Source organism: Amphiprion ocellaris, chromosome 11 (assembly GCF_022539595.1).
Source record: "Amphiprion ocellaris isolate individual 3 ecotype Okinawa chromosome 11, ASM2253959v1, whole genome shotgun sequence".
Classification (NCBI taxonomy): domain Eukaryota; kingdom Metazoa; phylum Chordata; class Actinopteri; family Pomacentridae; genus Amphiprion; species Amphiprion ocellaris.
Window position 1 is genome coordinate 24,961,345 of NC_072776.1, and position 24,744 is coordinate 24,986,088.

The 24,744-nt window shown below is 38.4% G+C and overlaps 1 protein-coding gene across 3 annotated transcripts in view; it reads left to right on the forward strand.

The window, feature by feature from the left end:
- Nucleotides 1–24,744, forward strand: part of slc37a1 (solute carrier family 37 member 1) — a 65,244-nt gene that overhangs the window by 35,968 nt on the left and 4,532 nt on the right. The window contains exons 9-21 of one of the 3 annotated variants that reach the window (XR_008603187.1): nt 475–527; nt 3,799–3,873; nt 4,789–4,827; nt 5,896–6,018; nt 7,646–7,736; nt 10,650–10,712; nt 10,920–11,005; nt 11,218–11,266; nt 18,645–18,718; nt 18,847–18,925; nt 20,604–20,695; nt 21,962–22,059; nt 22,565–22,629. Coding sequence is in view for 2 of the 3 variants with exons in the window: in XM_055015043.1 (XP_054871018.1) it covers nt 475–527; nt 3,799–3,873; nt 4,789–4,827; nt 5,896–6,018; nt 7,646–7,736; nt 10,650–10,712; nt 10,920–11,005; nt 11,218–11,266; nt 18,645–18,718; nt 18,847–18,925; nt 21,962–22,059; nt 22,565–22,629 (895 nt within the window). In the remaining variant the exon portion in view is untranslated. The remainder of the gene's footprint in view (nt 1–474; nt 528–3,798; nt 3,874–4,788; nt 4,828–5,895; nt 6,019–7,645; nt 7,737–10,649; nt 10,713–10,919; nt 11,006–11,217; nt 11,267–18,644; nt 18,719–18,846; nt 18,926–20,603; nt 20,696–21,961; nt 22,060–22,564; nt 22,630–24,744) is intronic. The other 2 variants (XM_055015043.1, XM_055015044.1) reach the window with 2 other exon arrangements.

Genomic DNA, 24,744 nt, shown 5'->3' on the forward strand with positions numbered 1-24,744 from the left:
TAGAGTGGCCAGCAGAGTCTCCAGACTTAAATCCCATGGAGCTGGTTTGGGATGAACAGGAGAGTGAAAGCAAAGCAACCTACAAGTGCCACACATTATGGGAACTTGTGCAACAGAGTTGGGAAGAACTTTCTGAAGAATATTTGATTTCCATTGTGGAAAGAATTCCACGAGTGTGTTCAGCTGTTATATCTGCCAAAACTGGCTACTTTGATGAATCAAAAGTTTAGAATACATTTTGGTTTCTGAATTGTTTTTTTTTTTTTTGCTTCATTTGTTTATTTGTCCTGTGCTTTTATTTCAGTACAATGAGACATTAACCAGCATAATTGACCGGCAGTGTATGTAATAAGATAATCTGAAATCTCAAAGGTCTAATCTGTGCTGACACGATGTAAACGTGCATGCCAAGTTTTTAGAGGCTAATCTAAATCACCATCATATTAACCTTATTGTATCTTTTTCCTTCTCCAGATCCTAATGACCTGAAAAGTATGTATGCTCAAAATTCGTCTCCAGGCAAGAGTGTGAGTACCCAATTTTTTTGTGGAATGAAACAAATTTTCTTTCTTTCTTTCTTTCTTTCATGTCCATGGTTGTATTTTCTATGTGTCAGTAGGTTTTTTGTAATCTGTAGTGCCTTACACTCAATTCATATTGTATTTTTGTCTACAGAGGAGTGGAGTGATTTTAATATTAGCTGCAGTGGTCAGTGGTTTTAATCCAGTCCAGTCTCCAGTCCTGAGTGTATGTGAGCGCCACCTGTAATTATAATCCCATATGCAGCTACCAAGCAGCAACCTCTAGTGTTGAAAAATTAAGCCAATACAAAAGTGCCAAAAGCTGCAGTTCCAACATGCTAACATGTTTACAACCTGGTACACAAAAAGCAGTTCTACTCTTTTTAAGCAATTTTTCCATTCAAGACAACAGTGCGGGTTGCCAATTTTGATGTATCACACCAGTTTGAATTGCATTATAGTCAGAGTTATGCATAATTATGGGTTCAGATGCTTTAAATGACGTGTTGGTTCTGTCTTGGGAAAATCCATGGCCCCACTGAGCTATACCAACGCTCCGCGTATATGTAAATTTTTGGATTAGATTGTAGTTGAACAGAGTCATGCGCTATTAGCAGCCCTTGTTTTTAATTCAACCATGCACAGACAACTACCAGAGTGATACTAAAGAGAACAAAAAAAAGCTCAGTGCTAAAGTGTCTCTTAGATTTATAGCCATTTATTTGAATTATTTTTTGTTATTTACCGTTCAATGCCAGTGTCAGTCATTTCAATTCACTTTCATTTATATAGCGCAAATTCACAATATGTGTCATCTCAGAGCACTTCACATAGTAAGGTGAAGATCTTACTTAGAGTTTCCTTTGGATTCCCTTTGACCAAGCATTTTGTGACAGTGGGAAGGAACAAAAAACCTCAGATTTTGAACAGAACAATAAACAAGGTTGATGATGCCAGTAACTGCAGATCATAGACATGTAACTCCAGTTCCAGAGATACAGCAGAGAGGACAGAACACACAACTATGGGAGAGCGTAAGCACAAAGTTAGTAACATGTGATGGTGGTATATAATTGCATTGAAGAGAGAGAGAGGAGGGTAGGGGGGAGGTGCGCACTGCATTATGGAAGTCTCCCAGCAATCTAAACCTATAGCATCATAGCTAAGAGATGGCTCAGGTGATCCTGAAAGTGAAGGGCTCTGGTAGGATAACATGGTATAAGGCCTTGAAGATACGATGAAGCTTGACCATGAAGAGTTTTATATGATCAGAGAAATATGATGTACTTTACTGTCAGAACTCGGACGGCAGCATTTTGGAATATCTAGAGATTTTTAAGATAATTATTGGAACATCTCAATTGCAGACCATTTACCATTTAACTCACAGTTATGGAACTAGTGACCATTTACCAAGAAGTTCCAAATCCATGTTGTGATCATCTCTATGTCAAACGTAGCCCTGAGGGTCAGTACAACTAGTACAGAAACTAGTCCAATATCTGAGGCTATGAAAAGATCATTTGTGACTTTCAGCAGTCTTGTTTCTGTACTATGATGCATTGTAAATTCTGACTAAAACTCCTCCAATTTATGTGTAGATGGTCACACAATTGACTTGTGATTACAGCAACCTTAAAAGCCTGCGGTAAGTGGCCTGTTGACTCTCATTAAAATCTTTCCAGGCAAAGCAAAATTCTTCTGAATTTGTGAAACACCACTGCCTTTCTTTTCTTTGTAAAATCTGCTTTAAAATGTACAGCTGTGAATTATAAAATCGAGCAATTCTCCTGTGATTCATTGCCTTCTTTTTCAGAGGGGCAACAGTTTCCAATGTCTAATGTAAGTTTGGAGTCCTATCAACAAGGTTATCCACCTTTGGGGGACTAATGTTAGGGTAGTTGCTCTGTTGTGTTGGCATAAGTCATTGAAGTAAATATTAATAAAATGATTTCCTTCAGTTTAGTTAGTACTTTATCAGATAAATATCTGCTGTAATGGATCCTCTTGGTAAATGCTCTATAGTCCATAATTATAAATTAAATGATAAATGGTCTGCACTTAGGATGTTGGTTCCTTCCCACTGCCGCTGCCAACTGTTTGCTCAAAGGGAATCTGAAGGTTGCTTTGGATTATTGGGTTCTCTGTTCAGGATTTGTAAGGTCTGCACGTTACTATGTTAAGTACTGTGAGATGATATATCTTGTGAATTGATGCTATATAAAGAGAATTTAATTAGACTTTCATAGCACCTTTCTACCGTAGTGGTATTCAGCGTGATTTATAATGGTTTCTGATTCACTCATTCATAAACACGTTCACTCACCAATAGCGACAGAGCTGCTATGCAAGCCAACTTTGGGTTCAGTGTCTTGCCTAAGGACACTTTGACATGTGGAGGGGTAGAGGACTGAACCGCCAACCTTGTGATTAGTGGAAACCCACCTGAGCCACAGCCACCACGACTTCAAATGATCAGACAAAAGATGGTCTGGGGGAAAAACAGATGTTTAATTTCTATGCCTTATGTCAAAATAAGTTCAAGGGTGTGATTCAAACAATGAGTGAAAAACAACTGACTTACAGACCAAATCATGTAATTTCAACTCTAACAATCCCATTTGAAGTAATGAGTTGGATTTAGAAGGACTGCAGTGTTTGTAATGTTAAAATTGGGGCTATTGTGTGCTTACTTTAGGCAGTGTTTAGGCAAGGCAGACAATATGCCATTTAATTAATGTGTTACATTGTGTTACCTCAAACCACACCTTTGAATTACCTTTAGAAAATAGAACAGATGTTTTGACAATTGATCTATTGTTTTTTTTTTTTTTAAATCAGGTGTTGTGTATATTTTGCAGAGAAAGTCATGGAATCTGGTTAGTGCTCTTGAGTAAATCAGGAAAATTTCTAAAGCTCCCTATACAAGGAAACCTTAGGAGATGATATTGTTTGTTTCATTGACTGGCACCCCCAAAATGCATAAAGGTGTGATGTTCCTATCATTGCCACTTGCAGCTTTAATTTAGAAATGAAACAATATATTTGTCGGGCATTGTAACAGATTGACAATCCTCAGTATGGGCTTCAGCTGAGAACCACAGTCAAAGAGGGGAAATTAGAAAGTGCAGAGACAAACTAGCACATGTTTTGTCTTTTAATGGAATCAGTTGACAGCAAGAAAAATATTGAATAACACGAGACTTTGCCAAAAATGCCTCAAAAGTGAGCTGGAACAGATGTTTATAGTAATGTGGTCATTTGTCCCTTCAACTAGGTTTCAACCAAAAGTTGGAAAGGAGTAAATGGACACACTGAGGTGTATCTGCAGTACAAGGAAAACAATAGCCAGGTGTGTGTTACTGTGTGTTTGTGTTAATGCATTATTTTGTGTTGTACATGTGATGCTAGTTTCTCCTTATATCTCTTGAAATTTTAGAAATCTGTCATGTGAAATACCTTTTTGAACTGTAGTAGAAAATATACTTCAGATTTTTTTTATGTTGTTCATATATTATTCAGCCAGTCACAGCAAGAAACATAATGAGAATACGCCGATCAGGCATAACATTATGACCACCTGCCTAATATTGTATTGGTCCCCTTTTGCTGCCAAAACACCCTGACCTGTTGAGGCCACCTGTCAGTGGTCCTAATGTTATGTCCGATCAGCGTATGATGATGCTGCCAGCAGCATTATAAGAAAAATCCGCCAAGAAACACTTGGTGCATCTGTTGTTGTGTAATTTATTGATCTTAGTCCAACAGACTCCAAGCTGAGATGTATTTAACTGAGTTTTATAGCCCCATTTAAAAAGAACTTTATTAGTTCATGTCTCATCTACACATGTAAAAAAGTCACAATAAATGACTACATCTACAGATAAATGTAAACTTACATTTTGAATTGAAAGCAACCCCAGCATACATCTTGCTTAGTTCTTCTTTCTTCTTTTCATGTCATATTTCACAAGTTCCCAGATATAAAATTAAAATATCCAAAAAGCTTAAAAATTTAATCCCTCATTTTGCTTTACTAAGCTTAATTTCTCTAATGATAACTGACACAGCTACATTACATATAACACAATCAATTACTTATTTTGAAATTATTAAAAAAGATAAGCAGTAAACGTCATAGTTTAGTATTTTAATGGCACTAAATGTACTTAATTAACTCTGCAGTTTGTGAGGTTGTCAGAGGGTGGATTACCATGTCAAACAATGCAGCAAGTTTCATATTTACATGTTGTTGTAATCCATTCAGGCCAACTACTATTGCAAGGATAGTGTACTAAACAGAAAGGTCAGTTCCTTCAGTGATTGCAAGACTTTAATGGTGGTTTCAGTTGAAGTCAAGTTGTCCATGCTGGGTAAAATCATTGTTAACCTGAATCCAACTATCCCGTCTCTCTACCTGGGAACTGAGTGTTCAGTCATATGAACCCTCATATATTGGTTGTCATCAAATCAACTCTGTGACTCTAATTCAGAGGAAAGGTCTGTGTGTCACTTACCACTATGATAAATGGTGGATTTTTGGATATACATCACATGGAAATTGGTATATTTGGATTCAGCCTCAGTTTTTTTAACCTTTTGGAGAGAGTTGAGTTGGGTTTACCACATGTTTGTTTATTTATTTATTTATTTGGACGGGACAGTGCATATTAATGAACATACAATCTCATAATAATAGTAGTAATAGTACCGGTAGTTGTTCTTTCAAATTTTTACAGAGGCAAAATTGTTTTGGTCTATGTGGTAAACTCTGCCCTCCACAACACACTGGTTAAAATGATCCTAGATTAATGTTGAAATAAATGGTGACACAAGATGTAATTTCTTTCTAAAATAAAGGAAGAATGTCATAATAACTAATTTAATTGGGGGAAAAAAATCTTTCCTCTTCTAAGCTGATTCCATTCCTTTGTTTCATTTGCTGTCCCACAACTAGCAGAATGGCTGTTCAAATAAACTTCAACTCTCAGTGCTCCTGCATGAATTCCACTGATCAACACTTCTATTGTTATTTGTAGAATTATTTCTGTGCTAACAGACACTACAACATAAATCAAAAGGTTACTGAAAGGTACTGTAAATCAATTGGTCTTTGCTTCCCTGTGTTTGTCATTTATGAAATGGACTGGGTGCATGGGATAGAAATCATGTAACCCCAGATCTTTGCTTTGCTTCTCTCTCTCTCTCTCTCTCTCTCTCTCTCTCGCTCTCTCTCCTCGCTCTGTTTCTCTCTCTCTCTCTGTATGTCTCTCTCTCTCTTTCTCTGTCTCTCTCTCTCTCTCTCTGTCGCTCTCTCTCTCTCTCTCCGTCTCTCTGTCTCTGTCTGTTTCTCTCCCTCTCTCCTCACTATCAGAGTAACGATACACAGCTGCTATTGCCCAGGGACAGTGTGTGTGTCCCTGTGCAGCCTGTTGTTGTGGTGAAGAGTGAATCAGAACCATCTGCTATCAGCTTTATGGGAGCCCTACGAATACCAGTCAGTTACACATACACACCCAAATCCTTCATGCAGTATTCATAACTATTTAGTGTTATATTTGAGATGCTAGCTTATATAGAACCACAGTATACAACAAAGTGAATACACTCCTGTGCAATATCATTTCAATGTCAAATGATTCAAAATTGTTTCTCTGTATAGTAATTGCATATAAAGTGGGGTATTTACTATTTTTAAACTATTTTTTAAATTAACAGTTTAGATTTACTATCTTCAAAATACAGACCCTGCAGACAGAATTTGATGCAATATAAGCCTGTGCACCTTTCATTACTGAGATTCAAATCTTTTATTTTTTTAAGTACTTCATAAGTACAGCTTTACTTTTGATGACATACTTAACGCTGTTGTTCTGCACAGTTTTTTTCAGCTACTGTTTGCTAGATGGGTTGTGTTGCTCAATCTTTTTCTTTAAATTGCACTAAAGTTGTAGTGGATTCATGTCAGGAAGTTATTTCGCCAGATCATAGTTTTCGCTTTTCTTCTTTAGAAATTCCTGTGTGATTTTTGCAGTGTGTTTTATATCGTTTTATATCATGCTGGAATATTCCCGTCCTGTCAAGCTTATATGCGTGTCAACTGGTCAGCCAGTATTTGGGTATATAGATACAGACAGTAATTATGCTATCTGTAAAGGTCATCTATCCATCCCCTTTTGCACTCATGCAGCCTCATAGCAACACTCCCACCTCTGAGTTTCAATGTCAGGACTATGCTTTCAGTTTTATAGTCCTTGCCAGATTCATAACATTTATCTTGTCATAATCCAATTAAAGAATGTGCTCTCAATATTCATCAGGCTTCTGTTCATTTCATTTTCTTAAGCAAAATTTAATCTTGCAGTTTTGTACTAAAGAGCAAGCAAGTTTGTATTTTCTTAAAATTGTCCATAGAGGTTGATGTGTTGATTTTACTTTGTGCTGTCTGAGCTGTCACAGAAGCTCTGATTTCCAGATAGCCATTGATAACCTCTGGGGCACTTGCCTGTTTGTCTCTGTTTTCCATCTTTAAGTCTCACAATCAGACTTTTCAGTTCCTCTGAGAATTCTTTTTAATGTAGAATCATGATGCAGATACATAGTCCATATTTCCAAAGCTACCTAAGTTCTGGTGCTCAGAGATGACATTATAACCTTTCTCATGCAGTGAGGCTAATTGAAAACTATAGGTGTACTAAATTTTCTTTCAGTAATCACAGGTTTTGTAACTTGTGTGACAGTGATCACAAGTGTATTCACTTGCATTGAGGTTCTGCTTTGGTTCTAAATTTTCAGTAAAGTCTTTATAAGGTATTTGTTTTTGATTGTTTAGAAGAGGATATTTATTATTTACTTGTCAACTTAGGAGTAATTGCAGTTATTGAAAGGTAATGCAATTTGAAATCATTTGACATTGAAGTGATTTTATACATGTTGTCTCAGGTTGTATATTGCATGAGAAATTCAATTTTGTTTTATTAGGTGTGAACTTATTTTGCCAGATTTGCAGCATGACTGTTTTAGATTAAGACAGTTCCTTTATAAGGTAATTATCATAGAAATTTTGTAATCAGGCAGTTGTACTAGTAGTCCTGTATTAATGTGTTTGGTGTTTGTCTCTCTAGGGAGTGATTGAGTTCTCTCTGTGCCTGCTGTTTGCTAAGCTGGTCAGTTACACTTTCCTCTTCTGGTTGCCACTCTACATTACCAAAGCAGGTATGGACCAGACAGAATTACTGGTAACAACATACTGCAGGAGGAAAATTATTCTGTTGATGGGGCAGCGATTCATTACATATCCTCATTCCCTTTTCTCTCCTTTATTTTCATTTGTTTCCCCACAAAATTGTAACAAAGAAAACAAATTGATGTCACAAAAACAATAGTTCACTGGATTCTGATTGTAAAATGTCATCTGACACCTTACTCTACTTCATTCTGGCAATACTTAACTGACATTATTAAAAGGCCTGATTGTGGGACTGCAGAAACTTTAGCTTGATACATCAAATACTTTCCCAGGTAAAGAAAGAAAGCGGAAAACAATGAAACCATCATGAAAAGCCCATCTTTGAGCACACGTTATCAAAAAAATAATTAGAATGCAGAAGTCAATTAGTAATATTTTTCTAACCACACATAATTGCATGTCAAAATACATTAACAAAACATACAGAATACTTTTAATATCAAACATGGTCACAAAAATGACAAAAAAGTTATTTTCATTTAGCTTTCATAACTGATTGAGCAAGTATTACAAGCTGGACCACAAAAACAAATATATTTGTACATAGTCTTGTCCAGTTAGAACAGACTTCTGAAGTTTCAAAGTGGTTCTCCAAAAATAACTAAGAAAATATATATATTTTTAATATGGGCACATTTTTCATTTTCTTGCCCGATTTTCTAAGTTGGAGAAACAGAGTGAATTGTTACCTTACCTGTTATGCTTATTGAATTCTTATACTCATTTGAAGAGATGCCTGAGAGTAAACTAGCAGTACATATACATGGACTGACACTTGAACTTTCTGCACAGAATCCAGTCAAGTTTACTCCCAGTGGAACATGAAGCAAGAGAATCCATTTTGATTAGCCATTTTGATCGAACAGTTTCCACAATGATTATCAGAATCAGCTTGCTTTTTAATATTAAATACTTGGTCGCAAAAATGTAAAAAAAAAAAAAAAAAAAAAAAAGTCCATTTTGTTGAACTTTCATAACTGTTTGAACAGGTATTACAAGTTTTACCACAAAAACAAAACTTTTGCAGACAGCCTGATCCAAGTAGAACAGACTTCTGAGTTTCAAAATGGTTCTTCACATACAAACGAAAAAAAACTAACAAATTTTGATTTGGGCATATTTTTTCACTTTTGGGGTTCTTAAAAAGAAAAATAGCCTATCTTAGTTACATTTGGAGAACAATTTTGAAACTCCAGAACTCAGGCTATTTAGCAATATTTGCATTTTTTGTGGAACAACTTGTCATATAGGCTCAAGTCTAGCAAGAATAACTTTATTAAATTTTTGTGAGTTATTATTTAATCTTAAAAGTATTATAAATATTTTGTTTTGCACTGCTGTGGAATGCAACTACATGTGGTTCAGGAAATATCACCAGTTGACTTCTGCATTAGTCATTTTTTCGTTAATATGTGCTCAGAGATGGGACTTTCCGTGATGGCTTCACTTTTTGTCATGGTTCAATTCACCCATAATCAAAGCTTATTTGTGATCTACTTGCCTAATATTGCATTTTAAACATAACTTCAAATTTCAGTTCACAAGTAAAGATGCTGAAAAGGGGTTGGTGGACAGTTTTTCAAAAATTTTATCTTCCAAAGTATTTGGCATAGTATTATGGAGCCTAGGATGGAAAATCTTGGAAGCATCCAAGAAAAGTTTCTGATGCTCCAGATAAAAAAGAAACTTGGCTTTCAGATGAAAGATTACAGTCTGAAAAAGAAAGTGATCGACGTAGGTGTGAGTGTGAGCATGTATGATTGTCTGTAGTGAACTGGCGAGGGTGTACCCTTTCTCTTGCTCTTTTTCAGCAAGGAAAAGCACCAGCCCTTGCAACCTTTTACAGGAAAAAAAAAGTGGGTAGAACTGATGAATTGATTGTAGATGCAAATATTCAAAATGTCTACAAAACAAATACAGTTCTGTGAGTTTGAACAATCAGATAGTCAACATGTTACCCAAACTGCAAAAGTCATCTTTTATGGACTTTATGTTGAGAGAGAGGAGAGCCAAACATAAACTGTTGAAGCAAAGTTGGAAGAGCTCAACTGTCTGATTGTTTTCAGTTCTGTCACTGTTAGATTTTAAAACCTGTATTTCCATTGAAGCTTAAATCATTTACCAGTGTGAGCAGTGTTTTCACAGTGAACCCACTGAAGCATTTTCAAAGAACAAACTTTAATTTGAAATATTATTTTAATTCAATAGTGCTCACATGCTGTAGGTAAAATGATGTCTTGATATTTGTGTATTAATTTTAGCAGTTTAATAAGAGTTTATAAAGTAAAAATGTGGAGATGCTGTTGGTCAGGTTGTTACTGTAGTTATCTGAACATCTTTTAACTTCTTTCGGCCTGGTTATGCAACAAGGGGATAAATAGCTTTAATAGATCAGATTGATCAAAGATTTTTCTCAGCACCTTAAAACGGGCTCTTTCGCAGTGTTGCCTACTTATCAAAGTGATTCTGTTAAGAGATGATGATTTTGATCTTAAAAAATTCACTGAATTCAGTTTGTCTCTCTGTATGCAATGTGTGCTGCTGAAGCCTTTGTATTTATCAAATGCCATCCAATTCAAACTTCAACTGTCGTGACTTTTACATATAAATGATCAGAGTGGTCAGACTTGAGACCGTGTTGCTGCTACCAACTCTGTACAAGACAAGTTGGACAGGGCAGCAGGGACAGGTATTACTCATAGTGAGGGTACCTAAATCTGTAGTAATGTCAGGGTTTGGCAAGTAGTACTTATTGTTTAGGTTAGAGTAAGTCTCTCCTGGCCTGTACTATGAGGGAAGTCCAACATACCCAGGATGTCTTTTTGTTATTATGCATCACAAAGCCTAGCAATCAAAGTCTAGCTATTTGTGTGTCTCAGCTCACCTGGACGCCAAGAAAGCTGGAGATCTCTCAACCCTCTTTGATGTGGGAGGAATTGTGGGTAGGTGTCTTCCCTCTCTTGCTTCTGTGTGTGTGTGCGTGTGTGTGTGTGTGTGTGTGTGTGTGTGGGGCTTTTGCTACGGCTCAATGGAGGTGTCCTCATCAATGTGTGTTTGTGTGTGTGCATACCAATGTACAATATGGTTACTATAAAATTAAATAATTGCCTCTCTCTTTTATGTGTGTTTGGGGGCACATGTACTCACAGGAGGGATCTTGGCAGGAGTGATCTCCGATAAACTGGGAAAGAGAGCCACCACCTGTGCAGTAATGTTACTGCTGGCTGCTCCTACAGTAAGTCTCTGCACTGCACTGCTGCACTTATCCAGAAATATTTTCCAGTGTTTTGGAAGAAACATGATGCTGACAGATTTAAAACACTGATAGTTTGTCACTTTGGCCCTGAATGTAACATCAGTGTGCCACTCCTTTGTTTTGGCAAGCAAATTATGAATGGTGGCTGAAGTTGTGAGGGTTTTGACCATCCTGTTTTGTTTGTCCTGCAGCTGTACGGCTTTTCCATGATCAGTGAGTTCGGTCTAGGGCCAACTATTGGTAAGAATCAGCTGCTCCTTGTCAGCAAAAATGGATTTTTCTAATAAACTGTAGCTCCATTGTTTAGTAAGCTTTTGTTACTCCTAAAATTCAGATAATTTTAATCTCTGGTAAACTTGCTGACCAATCAGGCATAACATTATGACCACCTGCCTAATATTGTGTCTGTCCCCCTTATGCTGCTAAAACTCCTCTGACTCAGTGGGGCATTGACACAGGACCTCTGGAGATGCCCTGTGGCACCGGGATGGTGGCAGTAAATTCTATGGGTCCTGTGAGTTGCAGGGTGGGACTTACCTAGATCAGGCATATCCTAGCACAGCCCACAGATGCTCAATAAGATTTGGAACCCAGGTGGACACCTTTGCTCTGTCATGTTCCCCGGGCCACTCCTGAGCAGTTTCTGCAGTGTGTCAGGGTGCATTGTCCTGCTGAGGGTGGCAACTGGCATCAAGGTCTGCTTTTGCCATAGGGGGTGAGGGGTTGGTGGGTTGCTTGACCTGCAACGTTTAGGTGGCTGGTACATTGCAAACATCAACATGAATGTCAGGACCCCAGCAGAATGTTGCATTATAACAAAAAGATCGATGTCATTTACTTCGCCTGACAGTGGTCATAATGTTGTGGCTGTTCGGTGAACCTATACAGTATACACAGTATAGTACAGTCAAAAGTTTGGGCACACCTTGTCATTTAATAGTTTTAATTTATTTTAGTACTTTTCTACATTGTAGATTTATACTGAAGATGTCAAGACTATGAAAGAACACATATGTAATTATGTAGTAAACAAAAAAGTGTTAAACAAATCAGAATATGTTTCAGATTTTAGGGTCTTTAAATTAGCCCCCTTTTGCTTTGATGGCAGCTTTGCACACTCTTGGCATTCTCTCAGTCAGCTTCTTGCCTTCTTAATGTGTTGGACACCATCAGTTGTGTTGTGCAGAGGTAGGATCAATACACAGCGGACAGTACTATTTGACTACTGCTGTAATCCATAGTGTGGCAAGAACCACTCAACTCATTAAAGAGAAATGACAGTCCATCATAACTTTTAAGACATGAAGGTCAGTCGATCCAGAAAATTTTAAGAACTTTGAATATATCCTCTTCAGGCAGATTAACCTCTGCCTGAAGATCAACAGTGGTCTTCATTCTGTCTCTAGTACTTAAAGTAGTAAGTAAGTAAGTTAAAATTATTTTTTAGCACCTTTCACAGTTACAAAATCACAAGGTCCTTCACAAAATAATAAAACAAGGATAAAAGCAAAAACAGTAATTATAAAGGTAATAAATTGTTAAAAACGGGAGCAGCAGCTAAAATAAAGTGCATCAAAACAACAAATAGAGCAGCTACAGGTCAACCAAAAGCCTATCGGAATAAAAATATTCTCAACTGCTTCATAAAAGCTTCGCAGGAGTCAGCCGATCTCAGCTGCAGTGAAAGAGCATTCCACTGTTTTGGTACAAGAGCTTGGAAAGCACAGTCACCATGGGTTTTGGACTTGGAATCGGGGACTGAAAGTAATTTTTGTTGACCTGATCTGAGAGCTCTATTCGGGGCGTACGGGGGTCGGAGATATACTGTGGTGACTGGCCGCGTAAAGCCTTAAAAGTTAGCACCAGTATTTTAAAATGTACGCGAAAATTGATCGGGAGCCAGTGAAGAGAGGACAGAACTGGGGTGATGTGGGATCTCTGGTTAATTCCTGTTAAAAGACGTGCAGCTGCATTTTGGACTGTTTGAAGATGATTAAGAGAGGATTGATTTAAACAGGTAAAAAGGGCATTACAATAACCTAAATTGAATGAAATAAAAACATGTAAAATCATCTTTAGTTCCACTTTGGATACCAGGGATTTTTACTTAGCTATCTTGCGCAGATGGAAAAAAACAGGAACGTGTAAGCTGGCTGACATGACATAATATGTTGCTCTCTTTGAGTTTGAAAGAGTAATATAGTTGAATGTCATCAGCATACAAATAAGAGATCCCACGTAATTGAATAATTATCTGACCAGGAGGCAGCAGATAAAGTGAGAAAAGTATTGGACCCAGTCTTGAGGTACCTATACATCTGTTTCAGTTAGCTTTTGTTTTCAGCCTCTTTTTTAGTGTACTTTGAAAGCACCAGTCTCTCCAATCGAGTCCAAGGCATACTCGACCACACTGTGAGAACACTTTATTTCTTGCTCTATTTGTCTCAAAGACCATCCAGCATCATGAAGTGCTTTAATTTGGACTCTGTTTTTCTCAGTGAGTTCCCTACGCTTCACCATTTTGAATAGGAGTGAGGAATTTCAAACTGAATTCATGTTTTTATAGCTAAATTTGAGCCAGCACACTGGAATTCTCTGAGAAGTCAGAAATTAATCAAGAATAACATGCAACCACTGAAACAAATGTTTCTGTTTAGGAATGCAAGCAAATAACGGTAATTTGGCATCTCAATCAAAAAATGATAATGTGCTTTACTATTGTTTTCTGCTTTTTTGTAAAACAGTAAATTTGAAAATTCATGGGTATCAACAGTAATTATATTTTAGCATTAAAGATATGATTTTGAATAAAGCGCTTGCACGTACTGGTGGTCTAACCATTACAGAAACATAAAAAAATATTCTGGTAATCAGCAATGCTGTTAATGTAGGACAGTGATGGCAAGCATTTTACTCTGGTGGTCTTCTAGATTTGTTAAGCAAAGTATTCGGGCTGGGCATGTTAACGTGCATTAATCAACGCTGACAATTATTTTATTGTGAGTTAATGCAGTTTTTTATTATTACTGTTATTGTAACGGACTGACGTTGTTGATGTTGAGGTTTCATTGTTTATTGTTCAGTTCGAGATTTTAACCTAATGTCAGTGAATGTGCCATGTTTAGTTACCTCACCTCTGATTGGCTCAGAGTCAGCAGTAGCGTGTGTTGCTCTGTGCCGATGTGTGTGTTGAGTGAGAGAGCTGGGAACAGCAGCTAATTCTTACAAGGTTTTTGTAGTTATTTTGGCGTTGACTACAGCCCACAGTAGCCTGTGTCAAGGTTCAATAAACGACCAGAGAACAAGATAAAGTCTCACTCATTCATCACAGAAGGTCAGTACATGATTTTTGTCCTTCACAGCCTTCACAGACTAAAAAGTTCTGCACAGTCATTCCCAGCTGTGTACTTTTTTGTGTTAGACCACTTCACCTTACTCTAACAGGGACAGCTGCTGCTGAACATAGACTGTTTCTGCTGCTCCCTGATAAAAGAAAATGTTTCGCTGGTACCTATTCAGAAAAAATAAGACTGCAGGTTTATAAATGTTAACTTGCTGTTGCTGGGAAGGTTCCCGTTATAATGTTCGTGATCGTGGCTCTGAGGGTACACGTCGACAAAATTGTTGGTACCCCTTGGTTAATGAAAGAAAAACCCACAATATTCACAGAAATAATTTGAATCTGACAAAAGTAATAATAAATAAAAATTCTATGAAAATTAAGCAATGAAAATCAGACATTGCTTTTCAACCGTGGTTCAACAGAATTATTTAAAAAAATAAACTCATGAAACAGGCTTGGACAGAAATGATGGTACCTTTAACTTAATATTTTGTTGCACAACCTTTTGAGGCAATCACTGCAATCAAATGATTTCTGTAACTGTCAGTGAGACTTTTGCGCCTCTCAGCAGGTATTTTGGCCCACTCCTCATGAGCAGACTGCTCCAGTTGTCTGCTCATGAGGAGGAGGCTCATAGAAGGCCACTTCGAAATAGTCAAATGTTTTCCTCTTAGCCGGCGAGCGGTGCAGATCTAAAGGCACGTGTCCACTAGATGCTATTTTCTCGCAGGGCAACGCACTGCATCTGAAAATCGCACGGACGGCGGGTGGTCACTAGCGGGCCACAACATGGTCACATGACAGCACTGAGCAACAGCGGGCCACTACGTGGTTACGTGACCGAGCTTTCAGCTGGACAGTCCGGCAGACAAGTCAGATAAACACAGCGGCTCGGCCGCAAACTTTCCATTTTATTTCAAAAACACATCAGTGAAAAGTATTTCTGAAAGCATTTGAGGCGAGAAATAATCTGTGCAGGAGCTGAATCTGTCCTCGTTTTAGGTCACCGATGCCTAATTTACCAGTTTGAGGACAGATTCACGATGTGTGGAATCTCCGCACGCTGCAACCAATTTGCATAAAGTAGAAGTCCAGTCTACTTTATGCAAATAAATCATAAATCATGATTTTTTGTGAAAAAATCGGAGATTTTTTTTTTAGGCCATATCGCCCAGCCCTACCATGACCTGCGACTGAGACCAAGCTTTCTGACACTGGGCAGCACATTTCTCTCTAGAATACCTTGATAGTCATGAGATTTCATTGTACCCTGCACAGATTCAAGACACCCTGTGCCAGATGCAGCAAAGCAGCCCCAGAACATAACAGAGCCTCCTCCATGTTTCACAGTAGGGACAGTGTTCTTTTCTTGATATGCTTCATTTTTGCATCTGTGAACATAGAGCTGATGTGCCTTGCCAGAAAGTTCCAGTTTTGTCTCGTCTGTCCATAGGACATTCTCCCAGAAGCTTTGTGGCTTGTCAACATGCAATTTGGCAAATTCCAGTCTGGCTTTTATATGATTTGTTTTCAACAATGGTGTCCTCCTTGGTCGTCTCCCATGAAGTCCACTTTGGCTCAAACAACAACGGATGGTGCGATCTGACACTGATGTACCTTGACCTTGGAGTTCACCTTTAATGTCTTTAGAGGTTGTTCTGGGATCTTTTTTTTACCATTCGTATTATCCGTCTCTTCCATTTGTCATCAATTTTCCTCCTGCGGCAACGTCCAAGGAGGTTTGCTACAGTCCCATGGATCTTAAATTTCTGAATTATATGTGCAACTGTAGTCACAGGAACATCAAGCTGCTTGGAGATGGTCTTATAGCCTTTACCTTTAACCTGCTTGTCTATAATTTTCTGTCTAATCTCCTAAGACAACTCTCTCCTTCGCTTCCTCTGGTCCATGTTCAGTGTGACACACACTATGTCACCAAACAGCACACTGACTACTTGTAACCCTATAAATAGGCCGACTGACTGATTACAAGTTTGTAGACTCTGTGATGCTAATTAGAGGACACACCTTGATTGAACATGTCCCTATGGTCACATTATTTTCAGTCTTTTCTAGGGGTACCATCATTTTTGTCCAGGCCTGTTTCATGAGTTTATTTTTTAAAATAATTCTGTTGAACTACGGTTGAAAAGCAATGTCTGATTTTCATTGCTTAATTTTCATAGAATTTTTATTATTACTTTTGTCAGATTCAAATTATTTCTGTGAACATTGTGGGGTTTTCTTTCAATAACCGAGGGGTACCAACAATTGTGTCCACATGTGTGTGTGTGTGTATATATATATATATATATATATATATATCGTTATTATGTATGTTAATGTCTCATTGTAATGTGAAATCAATTCAGATGCTCACCAAGGAGCAATTTAAAAGGGCATAGGGCATACGAGCAGCTTAAAAAGGACAATCAAGCAAGACACACAACCGCACGCAAAAAGACAAAACAACATTAAAAAGAACATTGGAATTTTAAAGTGCATTTTTTTCCTGACGTATGGGACAGTAAGGTGCTCTTAAATACTATGTTAAAAGAATGTGTGTGTCAAAATAAATAAAAATGTTTACTGAGCTGAATAAAGAAGCAGGACAGCCCTAGGGACAAAGGAGCACTTCCTCCTCTGCGTCCTGCAGCCTGGGCAGCGTAGTCTATGTCCAAGCATAGAACAAATAAATGAATGAAGTAAAAAAAAAAAAAAATTAAAAATCAATTTAGAAACCAAAATGTATTCTAAACTTTTGACTAAATACTTTTGACAAAGTAGCCACCTTTGCCAGATATAACAGCTGAACACACTCATGGCATTCTTTTCACAATGGAAATCAAATATTCTTCAAAAAGTTTTTCCCAACTCTGCTGCAGAAGTTCCCATAAATGTGTGGCACTTGTAGGTTGCTTTGCTTTCACTTTTCTATCCAGTTCACCCCAAACCAGCTCCATGTGGTTTAAGTCTGGAGGCTGCGCTGGCCACCCCATGTTTTCAAGCTTGCCATCTTGTTCTGTTTTCCTATGGTAGTTCTGACATAGCTTGGACATATGTTTTAGGTCATTATCTTGCTATAGGATGAACCCCTGACCAACTAGGCACATACCAGGGGGTACTGCATGGCGCTGCAGAATGCTGTGGTAGCCATTTTGGTTCAGAGTACCTCTCACTCTGTACAAGTCACCGACCCTGGATCCAGCAAAACAGCCCCAGACCATCATGCTTCCTCCTCCATATTTGACAGTTGTCACACACTGAGGAGCCATCCTTTTGCCCACTCGATGGCGTACAAAAATCCTGCATGATGAACCAAAGATTTCAAATTTTGCTTCATCAGTCCATAATACCTTCTTCCAGTCTTCAGTAGTCCATTGGCAGTGTTTCATGTCCTAGAAAAGCCTGAAACTGAGACTTGCTTACTACAACTACTATTAAACTGTGCTTGAAACTGTTGTCCTGCATGATGAACCAAAGATTTCAAATTTTGCTTCATCAGTCCATAATACCTTCTTCCAGTCTTCAGTAGTCCATTGGCGGTATTCCATGGCCTAAACAAGCCTGAAACTGAGACTTGCTTACTACAACTACTATTAAGCTGTGCTTGAAGCTGTTGTCCTGTGAACCACCTATCACTCAAGCTGTTGACTCTCAGAAACTTGTCTTCTGATTCTGTTGTGGCTTTGAGTCTTCCAGACATCTTCCTGTCAGAGTTTCTCCCAGTTTTTGAGTGCCTTTTCATGGTGAAGAAAACTGTACTCCCTGACACCTTTGTAAATTCTCCACAACACTATATTTGAGTCCTATGTCCAAAAGGTCACATGACTACATTCATCCAGTAGTTCATCACCACTGATTAATTTGATTACTTGCGTCTGAAGGAACATCAATACCTGATTAACAGCAGACACTGTTGTCCTATAGAGGACTTTTTCATTTACACTGACCTCATGATGGTCCCAGTTGTAGCTCTTTATCCTCACATTATGCTGAGGGGAAATTTGTAAAGACAATGAGGTGCAGCTTCAGAGTATTAACAACAGTGCTGATATAGTGTAATTATCACAGTACACATCACACATACATCAGGGGAAGTCCACCTGCTAGGTGTGACACTGACAGCAGAGTAGTTTGCTCTAAACGTATTCAAAAAGGTGTTTGTCTGTATGCATATGTCTTCAGTGTTAAAATACAATGGGGTTTTGTAGATTTTGGTGGCTGTAGAAATACCAGTACTGATACCCAACTTAGGCAGTTTGTGTTTTGCAGGGATGCTGTTAGTGTGTGGAGGCCTTGTGAATGGGCCATATGCCCTTATCACAACTGCAGTGTCTGCTGATTTGGTAAGTATGTTTAACTCTACTCTAATTCCAGTATAACTGTATATATAAATCATTATTATTAATTTAATCAGTATCATCACCCATCTCCCATTCCTATCCCTCCCTATCTTTTTGACCTTTGACTCCAGGGGACCCACAAGAGCCTGAAAGGCAATGCCAGAGCATTATCTACTGTCACTGCTATCATTGATGGCACAGGATCTGTAGGTCAGTAATGCTGATCAGCAAATATACTTTTTTCTATTATTTTTCATCTTCTTCCCTCTCCAGATTTACAGCTGATATTACATCTTACAGCAGATATGTTGCAATACCAGAAATCTGGCAATAAAATGTGACCTGTACTAGGGCTGGACCCGAATATCCGAATATTCGGTCCCGACGGTGGTATCCGGATATTAATTTTGAGATCCGAATATTCGCTTCGCTCCTCCTCCCCTGCCTCTTTGGTGTGTCATACTAAATGTCCATGTCCATGTCCAGCACAGACAGGGGTGGCCGATCTGACAATATATTATCGTAGACAATCTTGATTTGATAAATGATCACTTGTTCAGAGGAATGGTACACGTTATGTGCAGGGTGCCATTTGTATTTGTAAGTACTTTATTTGAATGTTCAGTTCGCTGCTGATCAGCTAGCCACAGGCCATCTTGTTTTTCCTGCTTGCAGGTTAGCCAAGTCACTGTTGTGGTGATCTTTGGTGTCATTCAACTGCCTCTCCAATGAGTCACTTACAATAAATGGATTCTATCTCCACTCTCTGACTGCACCCGGTGACAGTAGTCCTGTTCTGTTCTGTTCTGTTCTGTTTGAGCTAAAGTGTGTCAACCAGAACCTGCAGCAGATGAAGAACTGGTTGTGTGCCTCTACACCAACCTTAGCAAGGCTGCATAGTAGAACCAGTACACTATAAGGTCTACTCATGATGAGGTATTCACCTACCAGCTCCAGACAGTGAAGTTGAAGTCTGCCAGTGGGACAGAGACTCTCTTGAAGGCAACTGAATGACATCAATGACCACCACAACACTAACCTGCCATCCTCTTTCATAAACAGGAGAGAGCTAGATGGGTGAAGAATAGCAGTGAACACAAACATGCAGAAAGGAGCATCAAAGTGATATACAATAACGATACAAATTCCCACTTAGAACTTTTGCAATACAATCAGAGTGAAAACAGGATGCACAGATTTGAGTTGGGCCTTTAAACAAGAGTATAAACAATAGTGGTGTGCAATACTGCAAGATTTGGTATCAATCGGATACCAAGTAAATACAGGGCCAATATTGCCAATACTCCAGACTAACTTTTTCAGTAGTCGCACTGGTGCGGCACACGTTGTCAGTTAGTCGTACCCACCTGATCCCATCTGGTTACAGTCGGAACACCTCACTAGCTGAACATTTGCTTATCATCAGACACTACATTTACCGATGTTCCTTGAACACCTCCCAAAGCAGATTGCGGTAGATGCTGCTCAGTGGCTGTGGTGCTCAGACAGTTGTGTGAGCAAAAATTACTTTGAAAAGAGTGAGATACAGTGTTCTAATTTCAGATTTGTCCACGATGAAAGCGATTGATTTTATCCGCTTGTTGTTTTCTATGAGCAGAGAAAACAGCACGTGTAAGTGCGCTACATCTTTTAAGAGCAGAGTGCATTTTTTAATTTTAAAGACCACGGTCAATCGCTTTCATATAGTGGTTAGAAGCTAAAGTCATGATTGTGATTAATGATTATTTAATTTTGTAGCCCTGCTACGGCGCTAGTCTTTGTAACTGACTCACCTGTTCAGTATCTTTGTGCCTGCACTCTGATCATCAAGTGTGTCTCTTTCTCCCTCTCTGCCTTCTCTTTCCTCAATTTTGGTTGAGGAACGCAGAAAAACGTCCCCTTTTACGCGTCAAGGAGGAGCAGACTGACAGAACCACAGAAGAAAATAAAGTTATACTTTCCACCACTATGATATATGATGTAGGTGGCTGAGCCTGCTTGCTAGTTTGTTTGATGTTGCTGAATCACGTGTCAGTACAGCATGCAAACACAAAAGTGAGGAGGAGCAAAATGTGCTGCTCCACTCTGTGACAGGTGGGCCCAATTTGGACATTTCCACTTAGGGATGTACTCACTTTTGTTGCCATCGGTTTAGACATTAATGGCTGTGTGTTGAGTTATTTTGTGGGGACAGTAAATTTACACTGTCATACAAGCTGTACACCAACTACTTTATATTGTATCGAAGTGTCATTTCTTCAGTGTTGTCCCATGAAAAGATATAATTAAATATTTGCATGTGAAATGTGAGTGTACTCAGTTTTGTGAGATACCGTACAGTCACCACATGGATTTTTTTTTGTTGTTGTTGTTTTTAACACTTTCCCCTCCAAATGGGACGAATGAGACTTTGGTACAAAGCATAATAAAGAATCCAAGTTCCATCCATGCAACATATGCAAAGTCCACAATGAAAGACACCAGGCCGAGAATCGAACCCAGAACCTTCTAGCTGTGAGGCAAAAGTGCTAACCACTGCTGAACCATGTCACCTAGAACTCAAGTTGCAATTTAAAATTTTTGAAAAAGTAGAAACCCAAGATGACCTCCCATCATTCAAGCAGATCCAATGGCTAAATTAATAATACACAACAAGGAAATCTGGTGTTATCCAAAATGTTTCTTACTCAACAAATCATGGGAAAAAATTTAAATCAATGTGTTAGCCTTTACCAGAGTATTTTCAAATGAACCTACCTTGTTTGTAGCTCAGCTCATTGTTACTTTCTGGAAGTTCCCAAATGCTTCATTTATTAATCAGTTTTCTGAAACAACTGGCCACTGTGGTTTAAATAAATGTTGGCTGCAAAATTTTGTATGAACTACAGTCTGTGTGTTAATGGTAATGAAAGGAATATGTCAGCCAGTAGAACAGTGTGGCTCACTGATGTGTGTTTTTAGACAACATTGGAGTTCTGAGTTTTAATACATGAACTATACTTTCATGTGGATACATTTATTGTTGGTTTAAGTCTGCAGCAAAATATGAAATATCACCAACCTTACCCTACAATACTTTTTTGAGGTGTTTATGTTAGCATGTTATGTGTAGCTCAGTTAAAAATTTTCAGCATATCTAAATTTCCTGTAGGATTCAACCCGTCTAGGATCCCTATCAATTTTTCATACAAGTGTAAGGACATGCCCCCTGCAGAAATATATGATTCTGCCTGTTTCTGCAATCAGGAGCAGCACTGGGCCCCCTGCTGGCTGGACTGTTATCTGCTGGCGGCTGGGATCAGGTCTTCTACATGCTGATGACTGCTGACTTCCTTGCTCTGTTGGTGAGTACTTTAAAACCTTAAACAACAGAGGTGTCTTTTCCAATTCCAGCTTTTTGGTTCGGTAACTGCTTTTGTCCACTGTTTTCTGTAGCATGAAAATATGTTATCGGAAAAAGCTCTAAAAGTGACTGTACACTACCTGATACTTACTTTATATCTTTTTAAGGCAAACACTACCTGTCCAACAGCAGAGAGTAGTCAGACACAATTTTACACTAGTTGATGAACGAAGTGAACAATTTAGCAGTGAAAGAGCTAGGTGTTTACCTTAGGAGCTGGTGGATATCAAAAATAGAGTTAAAAGGAATGTGAATATTGCACTTAAAGTTCTGCTTAAAGTTGTAACATGTCATGTCATAATGTGTTTCATGTGTGGTCCAGCATTTTTGTGCTTCCCCAAAATTGCTAAGAAATTGAGAAATTATCTGTAAATGCAGGCTATTCTTACTTACTGCAGAAAAATAAATACATGTCCTAATAGTTGACTGTGTTTGTGTGTATGTAGCTTTTGCTACGGCTCGTGACAAAGGAGGTGTCCTCATCTAAGTCCCGTCCGATCTCTGCTGTAGAGTAAGTCTTGATTTGTTTTGATCATGATTGATCCTCATTGCCCTCTTACTATTTGCTCTTGCTCTTCATGCATTACTGCCATTTCACTGCACAGAATTTCACTTTGATTTTTTCATTGAAATGTTAGGCTGTGGTGTCAAAAACAATTTTCTACTTCATTCATATTAAAAGTAATCTACAACTTTAATCACACAAATGTATACATTAAAAACTACCATCATCTTTATTTTAATCAGGAGCACAGAATAGATATATGTTCAACAATCAGGAAAACAAAATGTACCTAAGTATATAGCTGTATAGCTGTAGGAGCTCATCCGAGTTGCCGGTTAATGAGTGTCAGTTATGAATTAAAACACTGGCACTGACCTGAAGCTCTTAGTGAATCATTAGTGAACATATTTTTTTAGCTCGCAGCACCACCACATGCTTTGAGGAAATGCTGCCTATAGTTCTTTTTGCAGCCACGTGACTGCTGAAAGTAATTTTTCACCATGAAGCTCTATTCTCCAAAAAACAGCTAATGTTATATCCGTGACCAGAAACAACACTTAGTTACAAATATGAAATGTGCATTTAGAGCAAAGGGACTGCCTTGTTAGTGCGAGTATATTTCTTAAAGACTCTGGGAAATGTTTTTTCCCTCATGATGCAGAATGCAAACACAGCAGCATAACGCCGTTCACATGCTGTGTGTTTACATAGACCTGAGTTTTCCAGGTATGAGGCTTATCCTAGTTTGATCATATTGGAGATGCAAAGTTTACATGTAACTAGTGCTGTCAAACAATGAAAAATTTTAATGATTAATCACAGGGTTGTTGTGGATTAATTTCGATTAATCACGATTATATATTCATTTTTAATCTATATTAATCGCGTTTCATTTTGTATGAGGAAACGGTCAAGAAAAAAGGGAATATATATGCACTTAACATGTTTATTAAACACCTGTGCTTTGGTGAAAAGTAAACTCTTTCCTGCAGAGTGTTCATATTACTGTAAGTTGAGACTGTTCCGTCTTTGGGGGGGGGGGGGTTTGTATTCAAAAAGAGGGCCAACATGCTGTTTAGCACAGGGACATTCAACTAAAATTCAGAGGTCCAGTCAGAGAAACTGTATTAAAGCAAAGGTCCAGAAAATCTTAATGTCTAACTGAATTAGTGTGATGTATGTTGATGTAACCTAGTAGTTTTATTAGTGTCTGCATGTAATCAATAACTGACCGTCAAATCAAATAAATTCAGTGAAAACATTTTGACAACATTTATTAATAACTTGTAATATAACTGTACGTCTGAAAATAAAGTGAAAAATAATTACTGAACAACCTGAACCAACTTATATACATCTTTAACAATACCTAAATCTCAAAAAAATTAAACAGTTGAACATTTTTACATTTTTTTCTGTCTTATATCACTCCCCTTATACCCCTGCTGCTTAATGGGAGAACTGAGCTGCCAGTATTTTGAATCGTGGTCTGAACGGTGTCAGAGTCATTCTCAAACACATTTGGAACTATATTTAGTTTGGATTATATTCATAGTTGAGAAGCTGGCTTACAGCTGTATGTTGAGCCAAACATAGTCAACATGTGCAGGGCGACTTTCCTCTCCGTGTCAATTTGTTTCTTATTCCACCAAGGAACGATGTACGTTTGTCTGTGAATCTGTCTGTCCGTCTGCAACATTACTCTAAAAGAGATAACGGGTTTGGATGAAATTTTCAGGGAAGGTCAGAAATGACAACAGGACCACCTCATTAGATTTTGGCAGTGATGCAGCTTATAGTCTGGATCCACAAAGTTGTTAAGGATTTTCCATTGCGAGATATAGCGGCTGGTACGGCGTCGCCGTAACCATGACAGCAAGTGAACGCTGTGTCAGTTACCTGTGTTGCAGGCCAAGCCTGCTCTCCTTTAACCTAGGCAGGCTGCGCTGTGTGTGTGTGTGTGTGTGTGTGTGTGTGTGTGTGTGTGTGTGTGTGTGTGTGTGTGTGTGTGTGTGTGTGTGTGTGTGTGAGTGAGGGTGACGTAAGGAGGAGCGCTGCAGCGGTGGGTTGTTGCAGAGACGAGTGTGGAAGCGGAGGCATAGTGAGATGCACCTTGATGAT